Here is a 20,250-nt window from a genome sequence, read left to right as displayed (position 1 = left end):
GCAAGTTGTCAGGCCCGGCCCCTTCTCCCTCAGTCAGGCACCAGGAAGAAACTTACCCAGCCCTTCCCAGTCCCAGGCCAGGAACCCTCCCCGCAACCTGGACACCCAGGGTTATGCCCCACATACCAAGTCTCCCTGGGAGAAGAACTCTTTGTAGATCAGCTCCTGAAAGGCAAGGCCAGCACTCGCGTCACACTCTGTGCATGGGCTCTGTCTACGTGAGCTCCCCTACAGCTCATTCCCAAGACGGCAAACTGAGGCAGCCCTCAGCCCCACCTCAGGCCCAGTTTGGCAGGGGGACAGCCCCAGATGGGATCAAGCGGCTGCATTCCGGCTCCCCTTCCACCAGCCACTGACTTGCTGTGTGACACCCAGTGAATCTGTGCCCCTCTCTGAATCTCCCCATCTGTCACCCTGAACTTATCTAGGTTTCTGTCTCCCCAAAACTGACTGAGCTTGGCCCAGAGAGGGTGTCTGGGCTGCAGGAGCCACACAGAACTGGGCAGGCAGTTTCTCAGGGAGGGGCAGCACTTACAGCAATCTTCCTGGTCGTCTTCCAGCCCTTGGTCTGGTCAGAGAGGTCACAGGAGGTCATAAGGAGGCAGAGGAGGAGGCTGTGGTGCTGCTTGTTGTTCCGGTCATAACCCACTGTTGGGGAGAGGATGGGATCAAGGACCCAGGCCCCTCTGTCTAAGGGCAAGACCCCAGGGCCCACCCTTCATGTGTGTCTCAGGAAATCCAGCACCCTGGATGGGAGCCAAAGGGCTGGGTGCTGGATCTGCCTGGGTCTGGTGACTCGATGCTGGGCAGGGGGGCAGGGGGTGTCTAAACCCCTGGAGCTGCTCTGCAGCCACATCACCCTCTTGGTGGTCCTTCCCCAACCCCAAGGCCCGGGGTTAACAGCTGGCACCTTCAGCCATCTTCTGGAGGTCTTTGAAGATGCGAAGGTGATGGGCCAGGTCGGTGGCCAAGATGATGTCCCGCATCAGGTCCAGCATACGTTGATAGTCCTGGGCCGGGGCGTGGGGAGTGTCAAGGCCTCCTGCCAGACACCCCCACCCACTCTCTCGGCCCCTCCCCCTGACCCCGTTACCTTCCGGGAGAAGTGGTCGAAGATGTTGCAACCATGGGTGTTGAGGATGGCGATGGCCTGAGCGAAGTGGTGTCTCTGGGGACGGGGGAGAGGAAAGATGGGGCCCCAGTGGGGACTGGGGGCACTGTTCACCACTGACCCCAAGAAAGGTAGCAGGACCGGTACAGCTCCAGCCCCCCAAGGTAAGCACAGCGGGCAGACCCAGGGAGTCTGGGGACCTGGTTCCCATTCTGGGCTCTGTTGCGGACCTCTGTGTGACCCTGGGCAGGTCCCTGCAGGCCCTGAGCCTCAGGTCCCTCAGCTGTCACATGGAGGGACACAACCAGGCAAACTCTGAGAGCCTCTCAAACTGGAGTGATTCCGAAATGATCCCCCAGAGTCCTAGACACTAATTCATGCAGCAAACATTTGTTTGCTGACAAAGAAAGGCAGTGATGAGGAGAGGGCAAGGCCCCTGTCTCTCGATGCTGACGGGCTGTCACTTGGAGGAGCAGCAGGCTTAGCCCAGGGCACAGCGAGCAAAAGCAGGGCTGCCAGCCGGCCTCCTGGGAGGGAGTGAACCCCTTGTCTCCCAGGGGCATGCAAGCAGGGGCAGTCTCCAGAGGGGTGTTGGGGGGGGCAGCATGGGGCAAGGTGACCTTGAAAATTTGACTTTTACTGTGTGCCAAGCCCTTGCCAAGGGCAGAGAATTCCGAGACGTCTCAGATTTTGTCCCTCCCCCAAGGAGCTTCCATCTGGGGGATGGACAGACCCAATTCAAACAACCTAAGGCAAAACTGGGAGTGACGGGGGCAGAGTCATCCTAGGCCTGGTGGGGAGCGGGATGCACAGGGCATTCCCAGACACGCAAAGAGAAACATGCTAAATACAAGTCCTCCCTGTGCAAACCTGGGCTCGGGCAGAATCCGAAGGCTGACTCACACCCCCATCCACACCGGCACCTCTACACACCCATCCAGCCAAAGGAACCAGACATGCCCTGGGCGCGGGGGTGGTGACAGTCCGCAGGGCCTGTCTGGAGAGCAGGGCTTGGGAATAGGAGCAGCTGGGTCACAGTCTAACTATGTAAGTCACCAGCCTTAAGAGGATGGTGGGTACAGGGATATTAGGTAGAACGGTGGTACCTCCATGACAGAGCCCTCGGAGCTGTAGAGCGCAGCCAGCACAGATTTCTGGAAGAACCCCGGAAATCTCCATCACTCTTCACATCCAGATGTAAGTGCCTGCCACATTAGGCTAGGCATTGCCCTGTCCTCCCCGCTCCTTACGACTCTCTTATCTTAGAGCCCTTGCAAAGTCTCAGGGAGCCTCCTCCCAGCTCTAAACCAGCTCCTGGTCTCAGCAGCTCCCACCTCCCCTCAGGATGCAGGGCTGAGACTCCCAGACACCCCCAGGAGGGTGCCCCCTGTGGGGAGGGCAGAGTCTCACCGAGGCCACCTGGAAGGAGTTGTTTGTGCCTCTGTGGTCCAGGTCATGACACATGCAGGAAATAAACAAGGCGAAGATCTCGATGTCCCTGGTTGGGAGGCAGCAGGGAGAGGGAGATCAGCCCCCTCCCACACAGCCAGAGGAAGAATGGCTGCATGAGTTGTCTGGGAGCCACCAGACAGGAGCTCGGGACGCCTGGGTCCCCTTCCTGGAAAGCAGCCCTGATTTGGAGTTTCATAGGCTCATTGTTCCAGGCGTATGTGACTGTGAGCAAGTCCCACCTGGAAAACAAGACTATGCAACCTTCATCACGACACCCTTAGGAGGATCCCAGGAGGTGGTGCATGTTGGGGGCCTGCCACAATGGGAAGGGGACTCCAGCAGCTGCCAGACGTTGGTGGGGAGGAGAGGCTGGCGCAGCCACTCACTCGAGGTAGTTGGAGAGCTCCAGATTTTTGTAGAGCAGGTAGCAGAAGTGGGAGACAGAAAAGGCGTGCATCCAGTTGTGGTAGGGGGGATCCCGGTAGCCCTTCTTCACCATCAGACAGAACCTGGGGGGAGGAGAGAGAGCAGCAGAGGGGCCTCAGACTCTCCTCCTCCAGGAAGCCCTTCAGGGTCTGCCTTGCCCCCATTCCTTTCCGTTATTCATGGTCCCAGGGGCTGGGAATTGCCCCACTCCAACACACCAGGCCACTCCCAGTCATCCTCAGAGACCCCTTCCCAGAGTGCTGGGGCAATGGATATGAGAGTAGAGGACAGAGTGGGGCAAAGCCCGGGTCTCCCCGCCCGCGGAGGGGAAGGCTGGGGTGCGCACCGGGCCAGAGTCGGGCAGTCGATTTTGTAGTTGTTGATGAAATTCATGTCCTGCAGCATGCTCAGAATGGCCTGGAAAGAGCAAAAGGGGGGGACCAGAAGGACTGTGAGTTTTGAAATGACTCCCCTGTCTTGGGCCTTCTTGAAGCCTACAGAATTTTGGAATCTCAGAGCTTTAGATCTAAGCCAGAGAACCATTAAAACAACAACAACAACAACAAAAAACCCCGAAAACCAAAAACCAAAGACCCGGAGAACGACGAAATGGTAGAGCCAAGCATTCCCAGAGCCATGAGCTTTCAGAAATGGGATCTAAGAATTCCTGTAACCAAGTTCACACAAAATCTTAGAAAATCAGGGAGGGCCTGCTAACCCTGAGACCACACGCCCTGGGCATTGATGGTTCTGGGGCAGCCTTAGGCGGTCATCCAGTCCAGCCCCTGAGCCCTGGGAAGGCCCTGTGGTCCATGCTGGCAGACCACATGCCCACTCCATCTCCGAGGGAGGCCCTCTAGTCTTTGGTGGTGATGGTCTTGCCAGGAAGCTCCTGTCCACGTCTAACTTAAATCCCTGGCTGACATCCTCCACCTCTTACGGTCATATGGGAAGGGCCAGCTCACCATGGAAGTGTCATCCTCGGGCAGAGAGCGAGGGGTGTAGGTGAAACTGGCAAAGTTGGAGTCAATGGCAGCCACAGGCTGGATTCCATCATGGAGGAGTTTGGTGTATTCATCATCAGAGACCTAGAGGGGACCAACCAGGGTGTTAGAAGATGGCCTCCACCTCAACCCAGTGTCCTCATCCTCAAAATCCCATAGTGGGGGGGATCCCCCACCCAAAATGCACCCTCACTGGGCAAGAGATCCCCGTTGTCCAGCCCACCCACTGTGCCTCCTTGCCCGTGAGAACCCCCATCTGTAACAGCCTAACCTCAGCAAAGACAGGGAACACCCCCTTCACGATATCCCCCAAATAATGCCAGCCTTTCACAGACACTAACTTGAGGGTTCCTTCCTTCAGGGGGGAATGTCCCAGAGTCTAACCTCAGTCCTTCCAACCACAGCTTTGACCCTACCCACAAAGTCTGGGACCCTTTGATTTGGACATAGGTGAGAGGAAAATGACCACCACACACTTTGAACTAAAGCCTGGGACCGTTTTTCTGAAACTGAGTCTGGGAATGAGACAGGCTATCAGCAGACTGTGGGGGACTGTAGGACCACAGTACCTAGGGGAGCTGGCGGAGGCCCCTGAGTGAGCTTCCTAGCCTTCAGTGATTCTTAAGGTGGGAGTTCTCCCCAGATGTGGGGAACATCAGTCTAAACCAAGTTCCTCCCTGGGCCGGGTCCTGCTGTCAGCCTTGGGGCTAAACCAGAACCTGCTTGAAAGAGGCTGCCTTGAAGGAAAGCAGGAGATCAGGAGGCCTGCCATTGTTCTGGGTCTATTCTTATCTTTAAGAGAGGGCAATCAGAAAACCCAGGCTGGTCCTGGGCCCCTGAGGAACTGGGAGGCAGGGAAGAAACAGGTGGTTGCAGGAAACCCTGGGATCCTGAGAAGGACAGAGACTCCGCGTAGGCCTCACCTTCATGTGGTACATCATCATCTCGTTGGCTAGGTGGCTGCGATACTGGGCCTCATTCACTTTCTTGTATAGGAGGGACTGGGGGAGAGAGGGAAAGATGGGGCTCAAGCAAAGTGGCTATGAAATCTCAGAATGCCCAAGACAGGGACAAAGGGGTCAGACAGAACCCCCCTCCTGTCCCATGCTGACTCTAGTCTGAGCCTTCAAGCTCCAGCCCAGAGTAGGGAGCACCCTCTGACTCCCCCCCCAAACCTCCCTCCCCTTGCTCCTCCTCCCCAGGTCTTCTTGGCATTTGATCTGGCACTTTGCACCCCTCCTGAGCCTGCCCCAGTCTTCAGTCATGGAGTCTGAGTTCCAAAGCAGGGAAAGAGAAGCAAGGAAGTGGGAGAGCCTCAGGAACCTAGTGGTTGGCTTCCCTGAGCCAGAACTCCCAATTCTGGACAATGAGACCCAACGTTTCCCAAAAAGAAGCTAACCAGGGGCTTGGGTTGAGGTTGCTTTGGGAAGAGATGGGCCATAATGACAACTGGAGTCTTCCCTGATCCTAGAAGGCTAACAGGACAAGACAGTATATAATAATAGTATCCTGATTTTCAGATGGGAAACAGGTCAGAGGTGACCAGCAGGCACTGTAGGCTGTACAGTGACCCAGAGCAGAACTCTGAGTTACAGACCCGTGCTCTGGACAAAGTCAATGAGGAGAGGATAACAGAAGGTCCTGCACTGGCTCTAGGCCCTGTCCCCACGTCACATGGGCAATGCTGATGCCACAGTAGATGGAGAAGGCTGTCGCCAAGTCCTCATCGAATTTGCTGAACCATGGTCCGTTAATCTTGTTCACCAGCTCGGCCACATACCGATGACCTCTGGGGACCAAGAGAGGGCTAGCACCAGCCGGTGGGTGTGTCCAAGTGGCGTCTGCCTTCCCAGGGGTTGTCCTCAAGGGACGTCCAGGCCTGGGTAACCGCAAGGCCTTTTCTGCTCTGGGACTCTAGGGTGGTGGGGAAGGGTCGCCAACCCTCCGCTCGGCTCCGCCCCATCCTGCTCAGGCCCTCCCCCCCCCCCCCCCCCCCCCCCCCCCCCCCCCCCCCCCCCCCCCCCCGCCCCGCTTCCTCGCTTCCCGGAGCCGCCGGAGCTCGCACCCTGGTCTCGTTCTTGATGGGGAAGCAGAGGATGTTGCGCGTGCGGAAGCCCGTGCTGTCGTCCACGCCGCGGTAGAAAAGCGGGTGCGCGTAAGCGTCTGGGATGTTCAGGATCTGGCCGGTGGTTGCCACGTGGCCCGCAATGCCCTGGTCAGCCGGGATGCGGATCTCGTAGCTCTGCCGGGGCGGTAACGGAGTAGGGAGGAAGTCAGCGGCCCGCCAGGGAGCGGACCGTGGACTGTCCCTTCTGCTCCCTCGCCGCCCTGCGGACTCCTGGCTCCCAGAACTACGGCCACACCCGCCCTCCGCGCGGCCGCGCCTCACCTCGTCATCCACCACACCCCCATCGAACACCTTGGCCACCAGCTCATTCTGGTCCAGCAGGAACACGGAGCAACTGTGGGGAGATAGCCTCAGTCGACAGAGCCCTGACACCCCTCTCTGACCACCCCCCCCACACACACACACACACTTCTCACGACTTAGGGCAAAGCCCAGATTTCTGAAGCCTGGAAGGAGTGCTCCGTCAAGAGACCCTCTGGAGGGCTGGCTGACTCCAGACATAAATTCCATCCCAATGATTTTTTTTTCCCCTCCTTGTTGCGGCTACTGTATTGCCAGGCACTGTGTTAGGAGCTGGGGATCCGTGGCCAGCAAAGGGAGCCCCCCACCCCTCCACTGACATTGGACATTACTAGTAAGGGACACAAGCATGAAATAAAGGATCATACAAAACATGACAGGGTCCCACAAGGAGGCAGTTGTGGGGAGGGGAGAGGGAAAAGGAAAAAGGGGATGAGACCTGAGGACTGGGGCCTCTGCTGCCCCACCCTGAGGTAGATTCGCTTACATCTCAGCATTGCTGAGGTTTCTGGCCTCTGTGATGATCTCCTGGAGCAGGACAGAGACATCATCTGTAGGTGGGAGAAGCGTGGATGGCAGTGATGAGACCAGGCTAGAGTGCCAAGAACAAGCCTTCTCACCTTTCCTCCCCAAAACGCCCACCCCCACTCCCACCCCACAGCTGGGCATGGAGGAGACAGTTCACTCACCCAGGTGAGGTGAAGAGGTTCTTTTGCTACTTGGAGAAGAGCCTGGAATGGAGAGAATGAAGATCGTAGGGGTTGGCGTTGCAGAGGGGTCCCCCTCTCCAGCCCCCTGCCTCCAATGCTTCCTGAGTCTTCTCATTCCTCCTCTCTGGCTCTCTGGTCATGCTGAGGACTGGCAGAGTCTAATTACATCATCTGGCTACCAACTGAAGGAGTGGGAAGTACAGCCCCAGTGAAGGCGCACAGTAATCTGGAGTCTCGGGCTCTCCCTCACGTCGGGCTCCCGCTGCCCAGATGTTGCTGTAGTACCCAAGTTGAACACTAGAGGACGATCGCACACAGTGCCTGCAGCCAGCAGCGGGCCGGCGGGAGGAACCACTGACCCATCTCCCTCTTTAAGAAGCCTCCAGGGCACTAGGTAGCTAACCTTCCTACCATCAGTCCAGAAAGACAGGGGCTTTTCCCTATGGGTGATGCTCTGGGGCTGAGAGCTGGGTGACTTCATCTCCAAGAGAGGCTCATAGTAGGTGACTCACCTGGCACTCACACTTGAGCTTTTGCTCCTTCTGGAAGGCCAGGGTGCTGGTGAGCACAGTGCTCGTGTAGTGGAAGCAGTGCTGGATCACACGCTCATCCTGGTCCGTGAACCTGGGGCAGGGGGCAGGGGTCACCAGAGAGGCAGTGGACAGCGGTCTTCCCTCCCTGTTTCTCCTTGCTTCCATTTCCCCAGGAAGTCCACTCAGAGACGCATCAGCTAAACATCACTCCCCTCTACCTGGGCTGCTCGCGGCATATGCAGCTGAGGCCAGCTTCCCCCTCAGACTGGGGGCTTTCTGAGGGGAAGGCTCTAATCTCCCTCAGACCAAAATGTGTTTTCCTCCTCAAACTATTGTTTCTTGAAGCAGAGCTATTCCCCTTCCACTGACTTCGGATTTATCCACACTGGCTCTCCCCTCTCAGACTACACAATTGCTTGGGCCAGAGCTGGGTATTCTCCTGCTCTTCCCAGGGGCACCAGCCTCAGAGAGGGGCATTGGTCCCACCCTGCCTTGTCCAGCTTCTGTCACTGTCCTACTCTTCCAACTCTGCAGGCTGTGATTTGGTGCTGCCATAAATTCTAACGTGGCTGCGAGGAGGAGCCCATCTCTCTCAGAGCTAGCTCCCATTTGGCAAGATGACCCCTGGTCCTCCTAAGGTCATTCAATCTGGCCACCGAGTGACAGGGAGTTCTGTGGGGCTGGATGGACCAAGCTAGGGAGGATCTGCACTGGAGACATGGGTTAGCCTCTCAAGTGGGGGCCTTAGGAATGAAGGGGAGAAGCATGCCTCTGAGATCTTGACCTCTCGGCCCCCAGATTTCCCTGCCTAGTCTTCTCCCCATTTTTATGGCCAGTCTTGGTGCTCCTTTGCCAGGGTATCCCCCCACTCCTGCTGGCTGCCTCATGCTTTGGGTCTAGATCCCTGTCCCCACCACCCTGTATCCTCTCCCCACCCTCCCTGGCACAGCATGTGAGTTCCCTCAGTCTGGTCCCGCTCACCTCTGTCCCCATATCTATGGGTGTCTCTCATACTAGCCTTACTGAGATCCTCATCATTCTGAGAAAACCTCAGGCTCTTTCACACCTTCACGCTTTTCCCCACACTGTTCGCTCTGCCTAGAATACCTTTCCCACCCTCCTCCCTCTCTGCCCTGAAAATAAACTTCAAATCTTGAAGGCAGGGACCATGACTGTGTCACCCAGTGCAGAACTGGTGCCAGAGAGATAAATGGGAGGTGTCTGCTAAGTGCTTTAACTGTATTCTATGTCTGCCCTGGCCACCAGCCCTCTCATGCTCCCAGCTCAAGGGACTCTGGGGTCCCTGTTCTTTGGGCTCCAGGCAGGTTGTCTGCCATGCCTGCTCTGAGCGGAATCCCACCTTGTCTCATACACTTATTCAGCACTCACTCCCTGAAATGTGTGGGACCCAGAGATGGCTACAGAGCTGTCACCAAGCCCCATCTCATTTCCCTTCTGATGCCACCTCTCCTCCAGGTCTAAGGCCATCTCAGAGCCCAGTCCCCACCAGCAGCAGCCAGAGGTCACAAGCCCCTGCTGAACCCCCTCTCTCTGTCACTCCCCTCCCGAGGGACCTTTCTGAGGCCACCTGACCAGTTCAGGGCTGGACACAGTAGGTGTCCGATGTGTGCTTGCTGAACGATGTAAATGCTCCCACCAGTAGGACGCCAAGCACGTATGACACAGATCCCACACCCTCCCTGCCTCAGGGCGTTCTGCTTCAGCCCCATTTTTACTTCCCCAGGCCTAGCTGCCCTGCCTGCAGAGCTCTGTGTTGGCAGGTCCTGCTCCTCAGGCCTACAACTCCCAGATCTCTGCCTCACCCTTGCAGACACCATGCCCAGACTTTCTGACATCTCAGTCGTCCCAACATCCCCAGTGTCCACTTTCTGCAGGACCTACAGCCCAGTCTGCTTGCTGGAGCCCCAGGGGCCGAGCGTTTTGTCAGTATGTCCGCATCCTGGAATCAAGACTCACCCCCCACCCACCTGCTCATTCCTCCCTGTGAGACTCAGGCACAGTCTGAGAGAACAGTGGACCACATGTGGCAGCACTCACATACAGAGCCTGTGCCCAGGACAGACACAGCTCCCTGGTCACGGCACCGTTTCTCACTCAGCTAAACTCCCTGCTCAGCCGACTCTTGCAGGCAGCTCCTACCAAGTAATGAGCTGGAGTAGGACATGAAATCTATTTATAATTCTACTTCTAGACCCCAAATCTGACCTCAGTTCTTGAGAATAGCTTCCTAAGCCTCTTTACCTGACTCTGCCCTTCCCACTGTTTTCTAGGATTCTTAGAGCTGCCCTGTCAGTGTCTCTACAGTCCTTCAGCTTATCCCAGCCCCCCACCTCTTCCCTTTAGTCCCTGTCCACAGTGTCAGTGGCGCTCTCTGGGTCCCAGAGAGTTCTCCCATCCCAGAGCTCACCACCCTCCATCAGGGCAGTTTCCAGCAGAAGTGTCAAAAGAGGGTGAAGGTAAGTGGGTGAAAGGCCAGTTCTCTCTAAGAGTAGATAATCCAAACTAGAGGAATTGGGCAAAAGAAGGGGAACTCACTTGGACCTCAACATGATGTTTTTTTTAAAGATTTTATTTATTTGTTTGTTTGACAGAGAGAAAGAAAGAGAGAGAGAGAGAAAGAGCACAAACAAGCAGGGGGAGCACCAGGCAGAGGGAGAAGGAGAAACAGGTTCCCTGCTGAACAGGGAGCCCAATGTGGGGCTCGATCCCAGGGTCCTAGAATCATGACCTGAGCTGAAGGCAGATGCTTAATGGACTCAGTGACCCAGGCACCCCTCAACATGATTTTAAATAAGCCAAAATGGGTTATGGAGAGTCACCAATGACCTGTGTCTCAGCCAGAAGAGGCTGCAGCACATTCAGAATCCCCTAGGCTCCTGCATCAACAAACCATTTGGCCCACCACTGCTGGGACAGTGTCCCCTGCCTGGAGCCTTTCCCTCACCGTGGCCCAAGCAAAGCCCTGCCCAGCCTCTCAGCTCCACCTCCTGATCCACGTCACCCAACCAAGACTCACGGGTCTCCTCCAAGCTTGTTGAAGGCGCAGGCCAAGGCCACCACCTGGTCAGTGGCCCGGCTGATGACAGGGACGCAGAGCATGGCCTGCAGCTCACAGCCCAACATGCTTTGCAGCTGTTGCACATCCTCCTGCAAAGGGGAAGGGTGTCAGGGTAGGGATGGAGGGAGGGAATGTGCTTCGTCCGGAGCCCACCACCACACCCTGCAACAGGCAGTTCTAAAGGGCTCCTGCAGAATGGGAAGGACTAAACACGGGGGTGGCTTGGAAGAAAGTCCCTGGGGCTTGTCTCCCCCGTTCACAAGCTGCCTTCTCCCAGAGACCCTGTCCCTTTGCCTCCTCCCCCAGTCCAGCCAGTCCATGGCTTACAGAGGCGAGATCTTTCAGCTGGATAGACTTCTTATCTTCCACCACGTGGCCCAGGCGCCCTGTCGTCAGCTGGGGAGTGAGAAGAGGCTGAGTCAGGGCCCAGCTCTCTCCAAGGTCAGGTGACCTCAGACTCAACCCCCCTCCCAAGTCTGGAAGTTCCAGCAACTTCTTCAGTAAATCCAAACGGTGGATAGAGTCAATACTGGGGAGCTGGGGTGGAAGGTAAGGTGGAGAGAAGTTCTGCTCTTGACCAGAATCCCCTTCGGATGACATTAGAGTCTTCCCTAATTAGAAGAGAGAAAAGCAAACTCCACAGAGAGTGGAACTCAACAGATTCTAAGAGAGCCAAATCCAGAAATATTCCAACAGAAGTGAACTGGTCCCAAGTAAGCCTTTCTATAGATTGTAAGAGATCTCTCCTAATGGATCCTGTTCATGACAGATTGTTATCTCTCATAACATTTCTAAATATATTTCAAGATCAAAAAATATATATATATATATTTCAAGATCCAGATACTTCCAGCAGATTCCAAGAGATTCTAGCAGAGATCCCCGTCTCTCTGGCCAGCTCCCTGGGCCCCTCGCTGGCCCTAACTCCTTCCACAGACTCCCAACACTGAGGATGGACGGGGGACTCACCGGAAAGCTGGTTTCCTCCTGTAGCACTTTATCTCCAATGACCTGAGGGGCAAAGTGGAGGCACCAGTTAAAGGGTGGGCAAGGCTGTTCCCTTCGGAGACCTGGGTCCCCAGGTCTCTGGCCCCCTCTCTAATCCACAGTGGACCTGGGCCCTCACCTTACAGGAAAGCTGGAGATTGTCCTCGGACACCAGCAGGAGGCAGCAGCGAGATGCCTGGGTTTCCTGCTGCAGCTGAGAGGCAGGGACCAAGGGAGCGGCTGACCGCGGATCTGGGGCCACCCCCACTTCCCACCCTCTCGCCTCTCCGAGGCTCCTCAGGTGGGAGGAAGGGAGGGCGGGGCGCTGGAATCTGATTGAGAAGGGCCCTAGGTCCCTGGAGGACCACCGGGGGCGGGGGAGAAGCACGTGCACTCACGTATTGGAGGACTTTGAGCTGCAGGGAAGAGGCGTCCAGGTCGTAGAGTTCCCCTGCAGTGGGGAGACGCGGGGCAGAGGGAAGACTCATCGACTCCCCCAGGAGTGCTCCACCTGCCGGCCCGGCCCGTAGACCTCCCTTCCACTTGCCACTCCGGTCCCCCATCCGGGCGCGCCCCACCCCATAGGCCCGTCCCTTCCAGGTTAGATCCTGTCCGGCCGCGGGGCCCCGCCCCCGCCGGGTCCTCACCGCACAGCTGTAGGATCTTCCGGTCCTGGTCGGTGTACGCGACGCCGCCCTTCTGGTCTGCCGCCGCAGTCACCGCCGCCGCCGCGGGGGGGTTCTGGACCGCTTCGGAGGCCGCGCCGAGCCCGCGCTGCTGCAAGGCCTGCACCCTTCGCAGGGCCACCAGGGTCTGGGACAAGCCGAGTGGTCAGCGAGTCACTCGCCCCACCTGTACGACGCTCGCCGCCGCCTGGAGACCTTTGCCTTTGCTCCGTCGTCCTGCGGTGCTCGTTGCCCCCAACCCCCGTCCCAAACAATTCAGCCCTTAGCGCTCCACCCACCCGTAGGCTCCCAGTGCCCCAGGTGCATCCTTCAGTCCTTGAACAGCTAGGGACAGGGTTTGTCCCCCTGGCTGGCCCCCAGGCTCTTACTAGACGGGGCGGGGTCAGATTTCTCCGCTTCTCTGGCACTCAGGGAGTTGGAAGGCCTTGTTAAAGTCACAAACTCCTAAAGTCTCAGGATCATTAAGTACATAGTCCTTCCTAAGTATTGACAAGGTATCTGACTTGCCTTATCTCACTGTACAATAAGCAAGTCCGTGCTATCCTCATCCTCATTTTCAGATGTGAAACTGAGGCCCAGAAAGGTTAAGTGACTTGCTCAAGGTCACATGGCCCAAAGATGGTGGACAGGAACCCAGGTCTGTCCAGTTCCCCGGCCAGATCATCTTCCTACCAGTTGTGGTGAAGTCTTCAGCAGCCCCCATCTTACCCGGCCCTACCCCCACTCACATGCTTCTCTACTGCCTGCAGGCTCCACTCTTCACTGTCGCTCAGCTGGCCACAGTGCACCTGAAGGAATATGAGAGGGGGACCACCTGTGACCTCCCCAAGGCTCCTGTCCCATGCCCAGGACAAGTCACCATGCCCAGGACTGTCACTACCAACACATCCACCCCCCAGTCGGTGGGCCTCAATGATAAGCCTATCCTTCTGACCAAGCAGATGACTCCAGGAAAATCCCCTCCTCCAGGAAGCCTTCTAGGGCTAATCCAAAGAAAGATCTCTGCCTTTTCAGACACGGTCCCATTAACAGCACAACCCAGGTGTCCATTGAGGGAAAGGGGGGAGTGACCTTGGACCCCTTTCCATCTCCCAGCCCATGGAGCTCCTTAGGCTCTGATTATGGAATCAGTGGTATTAGCCTCAGCCCCCAGCTCCATACTTTCCGAGTTGAGGCTTGAGCTGCCCTGGAGTCTGCAGTAAGGGAAGAGTTTCAACATTTATGATGCATCTGCCGAGCCTAAAGAACTTGGGAGGAAGGTTGGGAGAATGGTTGAAAGGAGTGATAAAGTGCTTGCTTTACACGTGTGGGATTCTCACCAGCTTCCATCCTGCACATGAGCCAAGGCCCAGAAAGGTTGTATTGCCTTGCCCATGGTCACACAGCAGAAAGTGGCAGAGTCTGGGAGAGCACCAATCACTCCCTCCCCTTGTCTGCCCATACCTTCCCCTCTCAGGATCCACTCTCAGCCCTTCCACCCCCCCCCCATCATCAATCATCCAACTCCCCGTGTCAATCATGAGGAATACCCTTAGCGCATCTTCTATCCTTTGTGAACACTCTTCCCTGACCCCTGCATGGGCACTTGGTAAGAAAATGCCGTGGGGGGGGGGGTGGCAGTCTGGGAGCCCACGGCAGGTCCTGCTAGCTAGGCTCCCCACCTGCGTCACCAGCTTCCTGTGCCTACTCAGAGCTGCTTGCCACCTGCAGGGCTCCCCACAGTGACTGCACTGGGGTCCCTCCTTCATCCTCCCTCCCCACGCGGCAGCCCCCATCCGCCTCTGCTCTAGGTCCCCTGCCTGGAGCAGATGGAGAGGAGGAGCCCAACAGGTTCTCAGAAAGCTCACAGTCTGGCTGGGGTGGGGTGGAGTGGGGGATGCAAATGGTGGGGTGCAGAACCTCAGACCTGAGGAAGTAGGAGAGGGCAGATGGTGTGGGTGGGAACCTCAGGGTTGTGGGGGCTCCGAGGAGAAGGGCATTAGGGGGGCTTCAAGAACTGGCACTGAAGTATGGGGAGGACAGGTGGAGCCTGGAGAGAGGGGACACTGTAGCCAGGGGTGTCCTGGCAGGACTGGCTAAGAGGTGGCATGGGGATGGGACGACCAGGGTGGGGGTAGGATCCACGGTGCCACAGGGGGAAGAGCCTTGAGTGCAAGGCGAAGGAATTGGACTTTAGCTTCACTGTACTGGGGATCCATGACAGACTCTAGCATCTGTGGACCAGAGATGGTTGTTGAAGGTTAAGTTCTGGACGAAGTGCCACCATCTAGGACTCCCGCAGGACAGGGAGTTGAAAGAGGCTGGGAGCATGGTTGATCTGTGTATGGCTTACATAAACATGTCAGTATTTTACTGTTAGTAGATGGGGGAGGCTATCCTTCTTATTCCTTCCACCTGGACCCGTCTCTCAGGAAAAGGGAAGATTGGGACCCCTCCAGGACTATGCGACAACCAGTTCCTGGGTTCTCAACACAGCCTGGTGCCAACACAGAGCTGGGAGACCGAAGGAGAGCTTCAGAAGGCTGGAGACAGGGACGTTCTCCTGTACCCCTTGGACTCCCCCCCACCCCCCAGTCCAGCGCAGCCTCCTGGGCTGCCTCAGCCCATCCCCACCCAGCCTATGCATGAGCCCACACACATTCTCCTGAAAAGCCTCAGCACCCGCCCCTACGCTCACTTTCCCATGGAGATGCTCAGGCGTGTGGGCACACATGGAGTAGAGTCCCAGACTCAAAGGCATCCACATACCCACACCCACAGCATACACACCATCCATATGGGCACATTCAGACCCGTACACAGGACACCTGGGTTCACATAGCCAAGAGCCATGCACACACTCCTGCTCCCCCATAGGCAAACATACAATCACCAGCACTCACGCATGGCTTTTTGCTCACCCACAGGAACACACAACTGCAGCCTACTCTTGCTAATCAGGGAGTGTGTCTGGGGCCCCGTGGGAACACTCAGTTGTGGGCACTGGGGCTGCAGAGAGGGTTGAAAGCCCAGCACAGCCCTCAAACCCCTCACCCTCACCAAGTTCAGTGTGGCTAAGCGCATGAACATGTCGTCCTCATGTAAGGAGCCGGTGTGGCTGCCAGAGCGGGATTCGGGAAGCATAGGCACAAATCATGCATCCGATGCCAGGGACCAAGGGCCACCCTCTCCTGGGACTTCTCATCCCAGAACTAAAGAACAGAGGTAAGGACTCTTTGCACACGAAGAATCTGCCGTTCAGGTACCTTGAGCTGCAGACGCCCAGCACTCAGCCACACAGCCCCGCACCTGGCCGGCACAGTCCTCAGACAGCCCTCCACCCACAGTATCTCCATCAGGCACCAATATTCCTTGCAGGGCTCCCTGTTTCCTTGCCAGCATTTGCCAGCATTTGCAATTCTATCCCTGTTTGGCTCATTTGTTTGATGTCTGTCTCCCGACACCTCCAGGCTGTATGACCTGCGAAGCCAGGGGTCAGTCACTGCTCTGTTGGCAGCACCTAGCACACCATGCCTGGCAATGCCCGAGAAATGGGTCTTTGACTGATAGATGGGCAGGAGGATGGATGGACAGATGGAAGGATGGATAAATGGATACCAAGAGCAGAGAGTCTGAGAAAGGAGTGGGGCTTGTTGAGGATGGAGCTGGTGAATCAGCTAGTGAATCTCTGCCCTGTGGCATCCTCTTTACCCTTCGGCCCTCTGCTGTCAGGATCTGGTTGTAGCTAGGAGGTCGGGGGCAGCCTGTGCCGCCTCTGGAAGCATGTGAGATCCAGGGGGACACAGGACCTAGCAGATGTGCATGCACTGGGGAGAGGGGTGTCCTGGGGAATTGCACTTCTACCTGAGGCACAGTCTTGGAGGAGAGGCAGACTGAATAATTTAAGTACTTTTCAAGAGCTCTTAAAGAAAAAAAAAAAAAAAGCTGCCCGGGGCCTTTGAGGAGGTGGGAAGCTAGTTGTCAGGAACTTCTCCTGGCAACCAGAGCCCCAGGTGACATCTTGCTCAGCACCGTGCACCCCAAGCCTCAGCCTCACCAGGATCACTTTTCTCCCAACCACCCTTCTCCCCACCCTGCCTTGGCTCATGCTGTTTACTCCTAGAATATCCTTTCCCTTCTTCTCTGCCTGTCAACCTCCTACATATGCTCCAAAGCCCCACTCAAATGCTACCTCCACTATGAGACACCCCTTGGTGCTCCAGCCTCTGCCACCAGAACACCTGCCAGCAGCATTTATTTCATTTGGCCAGTGGTCACCTGAGACTGTGCCTGCGTTCCCCCAGATGGAGCTTCTAGAAGGCGCAAATGGGTCTCACTTGGCTCTCTGCCCCAGCACCCTGCCTGGATGCCCAGAGCAGGTTTTCTAGGGTGTACTGAATGTGAGTAAGGCTGGCCGCCTCCCCTTCCGCAGCCCACAACACACATATACACACAGGCCTTTCTTCCCGCAGGTGAAGGCAGAAACCTGGACTCCAGGTCCAACCTGAGCCAAGCTGAGCTGTGGTCATGGCAGCCATCCTCCTGCCGGCAAGATGAACAAACTCCGAACGTCCTCCTCTTGCTGGAGTGGCTTCCCTTCTGACCCGGCCCTCACTAGACCGCCACAGGAAATCCTTCTCAGCAACCTGGCACCCCCAGACTCTTCTCCCTCAGAGGTGGGCCACCGAGTTACCCCCTCCCACCGCCCACCTCTGCACATTGCCCCCAGCCCTGGGCCTCTTCCAAGCCACGCGCTCTGGCACAGATTGGGACCAAAAGAGGGAGGGAAGCCGCGCTGAGAAAGAACTCTGTGCCAACAGCAGATCCGTCCCCTGCGGGAACAGAAGCTGGGGGTGGGGGAGCAGCTTGCGGGAGAAACCGAGGGGCCGACGGCTCCCTCAGTCAGGCAGATGGGGCGCCGAGGAGACCAAGCCAAGCACTCCTTCCTTCCTCTCCTCTTCCCCCTCTCCCCGCGGCCGGCCCCCACTCCCACTGCCCTCCCCCGCCAGCAGCTCCGGAAAGGTCAGGCGCCTCGGAAACCTTTAATTCCGTTTTAATGAGCTCGGGAGGAGTCCCATGGGCGCACGATGACCCCCTCTTCATCTGTCCGCGCCCCCAGGTCTGAGCCTTATTGAGGTTGTGGCTGCCTCAGTGAAGCCGACCCGCCAATAATGGCCATTGGGGGGCGCCAACCCTCGGTTCCTAGGACAGGAGGATTTCATTTATGCGAGAAGAGCCTGAAAGAGTGGCTGAACCAGCCCCACTAGGCTCAGCCAAGCTCGGCTGGTGGAGCAGAAAGCAGGTGAGCTCCGCCAGGGGGCAGCAGAGGGCAGGGGGAGCCTGGGCCCGGGTTGCCTGCCTGACTTGCCCACCATCCCACTACCCCCGGCTCCTCCCCCACACACCCCCGCCCCGCCAAGCAGCGCATCCCCCTTTTGCCGTTGAAGCCCCTTCCCCTCCCTCACCCCCTCCAGGAAGCCCGCCCATCGTCGCCAGCATCAGCGATGGGGCTGGATGCTTTCCCAGGCAGCCCCTCCCAGTGGGCCCCCCTCATGCTCCTGAGCTCCAGCCACGGGAATCTGGCCGGCCTTCCCCCACTGGCTCTTTTTGTCGGCAACATGTCCTCCCTTCCTCAGTGTCTGTGGACACAGCCCCCTGCCCCTAACCCAGCAGGGAGGATGCCAAAGAGGAAGCAAGGTCAGGGTTGCACAGATAGCTCCAATCAGGCTGAGAAGTACAAGAGAGGCTTGTACATATCTCTGAATGTTGCTGACAGGGCCGATGATTTCGTCCTGCCCATTCAAGGTAAAGCGAAGAGCTGCGGTGTGGGAAAAACCCAGACTCCTCCCAGATCCCCATTTCCCCCACTCCAGTCCAGTTTGCTGCTCTACACACACACACACACACACACACACACGGGCTCCATCCCCTGTTCCTCCCTTGTTCCTCTCTCCCCCAATCCCACCCCACACTGTTCTTACCAAGATGACTGCTGCCACAGCCCCAGCCTCCTTGTCCATGAGCGGCATGACCAGCACTGAGGGGGAGAGGGCAATGAGGTAGTCCTGCGGGGCCAGTGAGGCTCAGAGATACAGAGCCAAGCCCCAGGGAGGGAGACAAAGACACAGACAGAGAGGCTGGCACAGAGACACAGAGACACCCAGAGAGACAGGGGGTCCTGAGGCAGCAACAGAACAACCACAGCAATGTCCCCTGCATGGAAGGAAGCCCCCTCACTTCACAACTCTTCTGTGAGCCCCACCCCCCCAGCAACCCTGAGAGGGCAGGAAGCAGGTAAGGCTGAGCACCCCTATTTTACAGATTGGGAAACTGAGGTCCAGAAAGGGGAAGTGACTTGCCCAAGATCACACAGCAAGTCAGGTCTCCTGACTCCCAGTCTTGTGCACTTTCCACATCGAGACAGAGGACAGAGACCTAGAGAGACTGAGACACGAGGCAGAGAGACATGGCGGACAGGGGGCGTGGAGAAGAAGAGAAAGAAAAACAGACACAGTGACAGAGAGAGCATGACAACAACGCAGCCCATCTAGCAATAGACACAAGCGCATGATCACTGTGGCCACTGGCCACTGAGCCCTAGTATGTGGCAGGCCCTTAACGTGCGTTATCTCATTTGTTTCTCCTCAAAACACCCCCTCAAGGCAGGTTCTCTCGTCCCCATTTTACATATCAGGAAACTGAGGCTCAGAGAGGTTAGTAGCACAACAGAGAGAGAATTAGATGGAGGAACTGCTGGAGACACAGAGCAAGATAAAGGAGACAGAGATGAAGACAGAGCTAGAAGACAGACGTGATCTGGGGAGCAGGGCCACAGTCCCTCCCTCCCTGCCCCTGCCCAGGTCCCAGCCCTTACCTTGGGTGTCAGGAGCCAGTGGAGCCATCAGCCTGGCCAGCGGCTTCCCGGGCAGGTCTGTGGGGCCCAGTCCGCTGCAGCCCAGCCGCTTCCGGGAGACCACAGCCTCTCTGAAAAGGACACCCTCCCAGCTCTCAGTCCCCGGCTCAAAAAGGGGCAGACCCCGACCTGAGGACACACAGCCGGCTCGACCCTGCACATCTGCAAGGATCTAGACAATCTGAACTGCTGTAGGGTGGACACAAGGAGGACACAAATAAAAGAGATGGGAACACTGACCCGCCACGCAGAGGGGCAGGCAGCCAGAGTCTGGCCTCTGGTGCCCCTTGCTGGAACCCTGGGGCCCAGTGCAGGTCCCCCAGAGCAAGTCAAGCAAGGGCTCAGAGCTAGGCTACCGAGCTCTGAAATCCTGCTGTGGCTACTACTTGACCTTGGGCAAGGGATCTGCCTCTCTGAGCCTTCCAGGGAGAAAGAGTATGGAGTAGAGTAGAATCCTAACCATCTCTACCCTCAGAAAGCCCTTCTATACACCTGAAACTAGTGTAACATTGTGTGTCAATGATACTTCAATTAAAAGAAAAAAGAAAAAGAAAACATTCTAGAGCAACTTGTGGTGCTAAGCACAGGAGGACTCCAGCGATAGCTGTCATGACTAAATTTTATCCTACATTCCCCATGTGCCATGCACAATCCAAGCAACGCGTCTGGTTTAACTTGGAATTCCCAGAAATCCCATGAATTCAATATTATCATTTCCATTTTCAGGTGGAGGTTGAGAACATATCCAAGGTCCCGGGGCTAATAAGTGGTAGAGTTGGGATTTGAACCCAGGCATTTGGCACCAGAGCCCTAATGTGCTCAAACCTTCCTAAAGACCTGAGGGGGTTGAGCTTCCAACGGGATTGGCATGAATGGGCGTAGGTGTGATGGAGGGGTGGGGAGGGGAGTTAGTTTAGGAAGAATGAGCTTCTATCTGCCCTC

At 56.9% G+C, this 20,250-nt stretch overlaps 1 protein-coding gene across 1 annotated transcript in view; it reads right to left on the bottom strand.

Annotated features, from left to right (window-relative positions):
• PDE2A (phosphodiesterase 2A) overlaps positions 1–20,250 on the bottom strand; it is a 91,503-nt gene that overhangs the window by 1,046 nt on the left and 70,207 nt on the right. Inside the window, exons 5-29 of the mRNA XM_032357993.1 lie at positions 19,270–19,379; positions 18,377–18,432; positions 13,145–13,204; positions 12,378–12,543; positions 12,129–12,181; positions 11,870–11,944; positions 11,713–11,754; positions 11,071–11,139; positions 10,702–10,832; positions 7,644–7,755; positions 7,107–7,152; positions 6,909–6,972; positions 6,383–6,455; positions 6,057–6,235; positions 5,668–5,782; positions 4,917–4,994; positions 3,955–4,077; positions 3,336–3,406; positions 2,950–3,072; positions 2,522–2,609; positions 2,218–2,265; positions 1,094–1,168; positions 911–1,010; positions 536–648; positions 127–165 (exon numbers count right to left, since the gene is read on the bottom strand). Coding sequence (XP_032213884.1) covers positions 127–165; positions 536–648; positions 911–1,010; positions 1,094–1,168; positions 2,218–2,265; positions 2,522–2,609; positions 2,950–3,072; positions 3,336–3,406; positions 3,955–4,077; positions 4,917–4,994; positions 5,668–5,782; positions 6,057–6,235; positions 6,383–6,455; positions 6,909–6,972; positions 7,107–7,152; positions 7,644–7,755; positions 10,702–10,832; positions 11,071–11,139; positions 11,713–11,754; positions 11,870–11,944; positions 12,129–12,181; positions 12,378–12,543; positions 13,145–13,204; positions 18,377–18,432; positions 19,270–19,379 — 2,209 coding nt within the window. The remainder of the gene's footprint in view (positions 1–126; positions 166–535; positions 649–910; positions 1,011–1,093; positions 1,169–2,217; positions 2,266–2,521; positions 2,610–2,949; positions 3,073–3,335; positions 3,407–3,954; positions 4,078–4,916; positions 4,995–5,667; positions 5,783–6,056; positions 6,236–6,382; positions 6,456–6,908; positions 6,973–7,106; positions 7,153–7,643; positions 7,756–10,701; positions 10,833–11,070; positions 11,140–11,712; positions 11,755–11,869; positions 11,945–12,128; positions 12,182–12,377; positions 12,544–13,144; positions 13,205–18,376; positions 18,433–19,269; positions 19,380–20,250) is intronic.

Source organism: Mustela erminea, chromosome 9 (assembly GCF_009829155.1).
Source record: "Mustela erminea isolate mMusErm1 chromosome 9, mMusErm1.Pri, whole genome shotgun sequence".
NCBI lineage: Eukaryota > Metazoa > Chordata > Mammalia > Carnivora > Mustelidae > Mustela > Mustela erminea.
The sequence above is the reverse complement of the archived record's forward strand: the minus strand, read 5'-3'. Positions and strand labels throughout refer to the sequence as shown.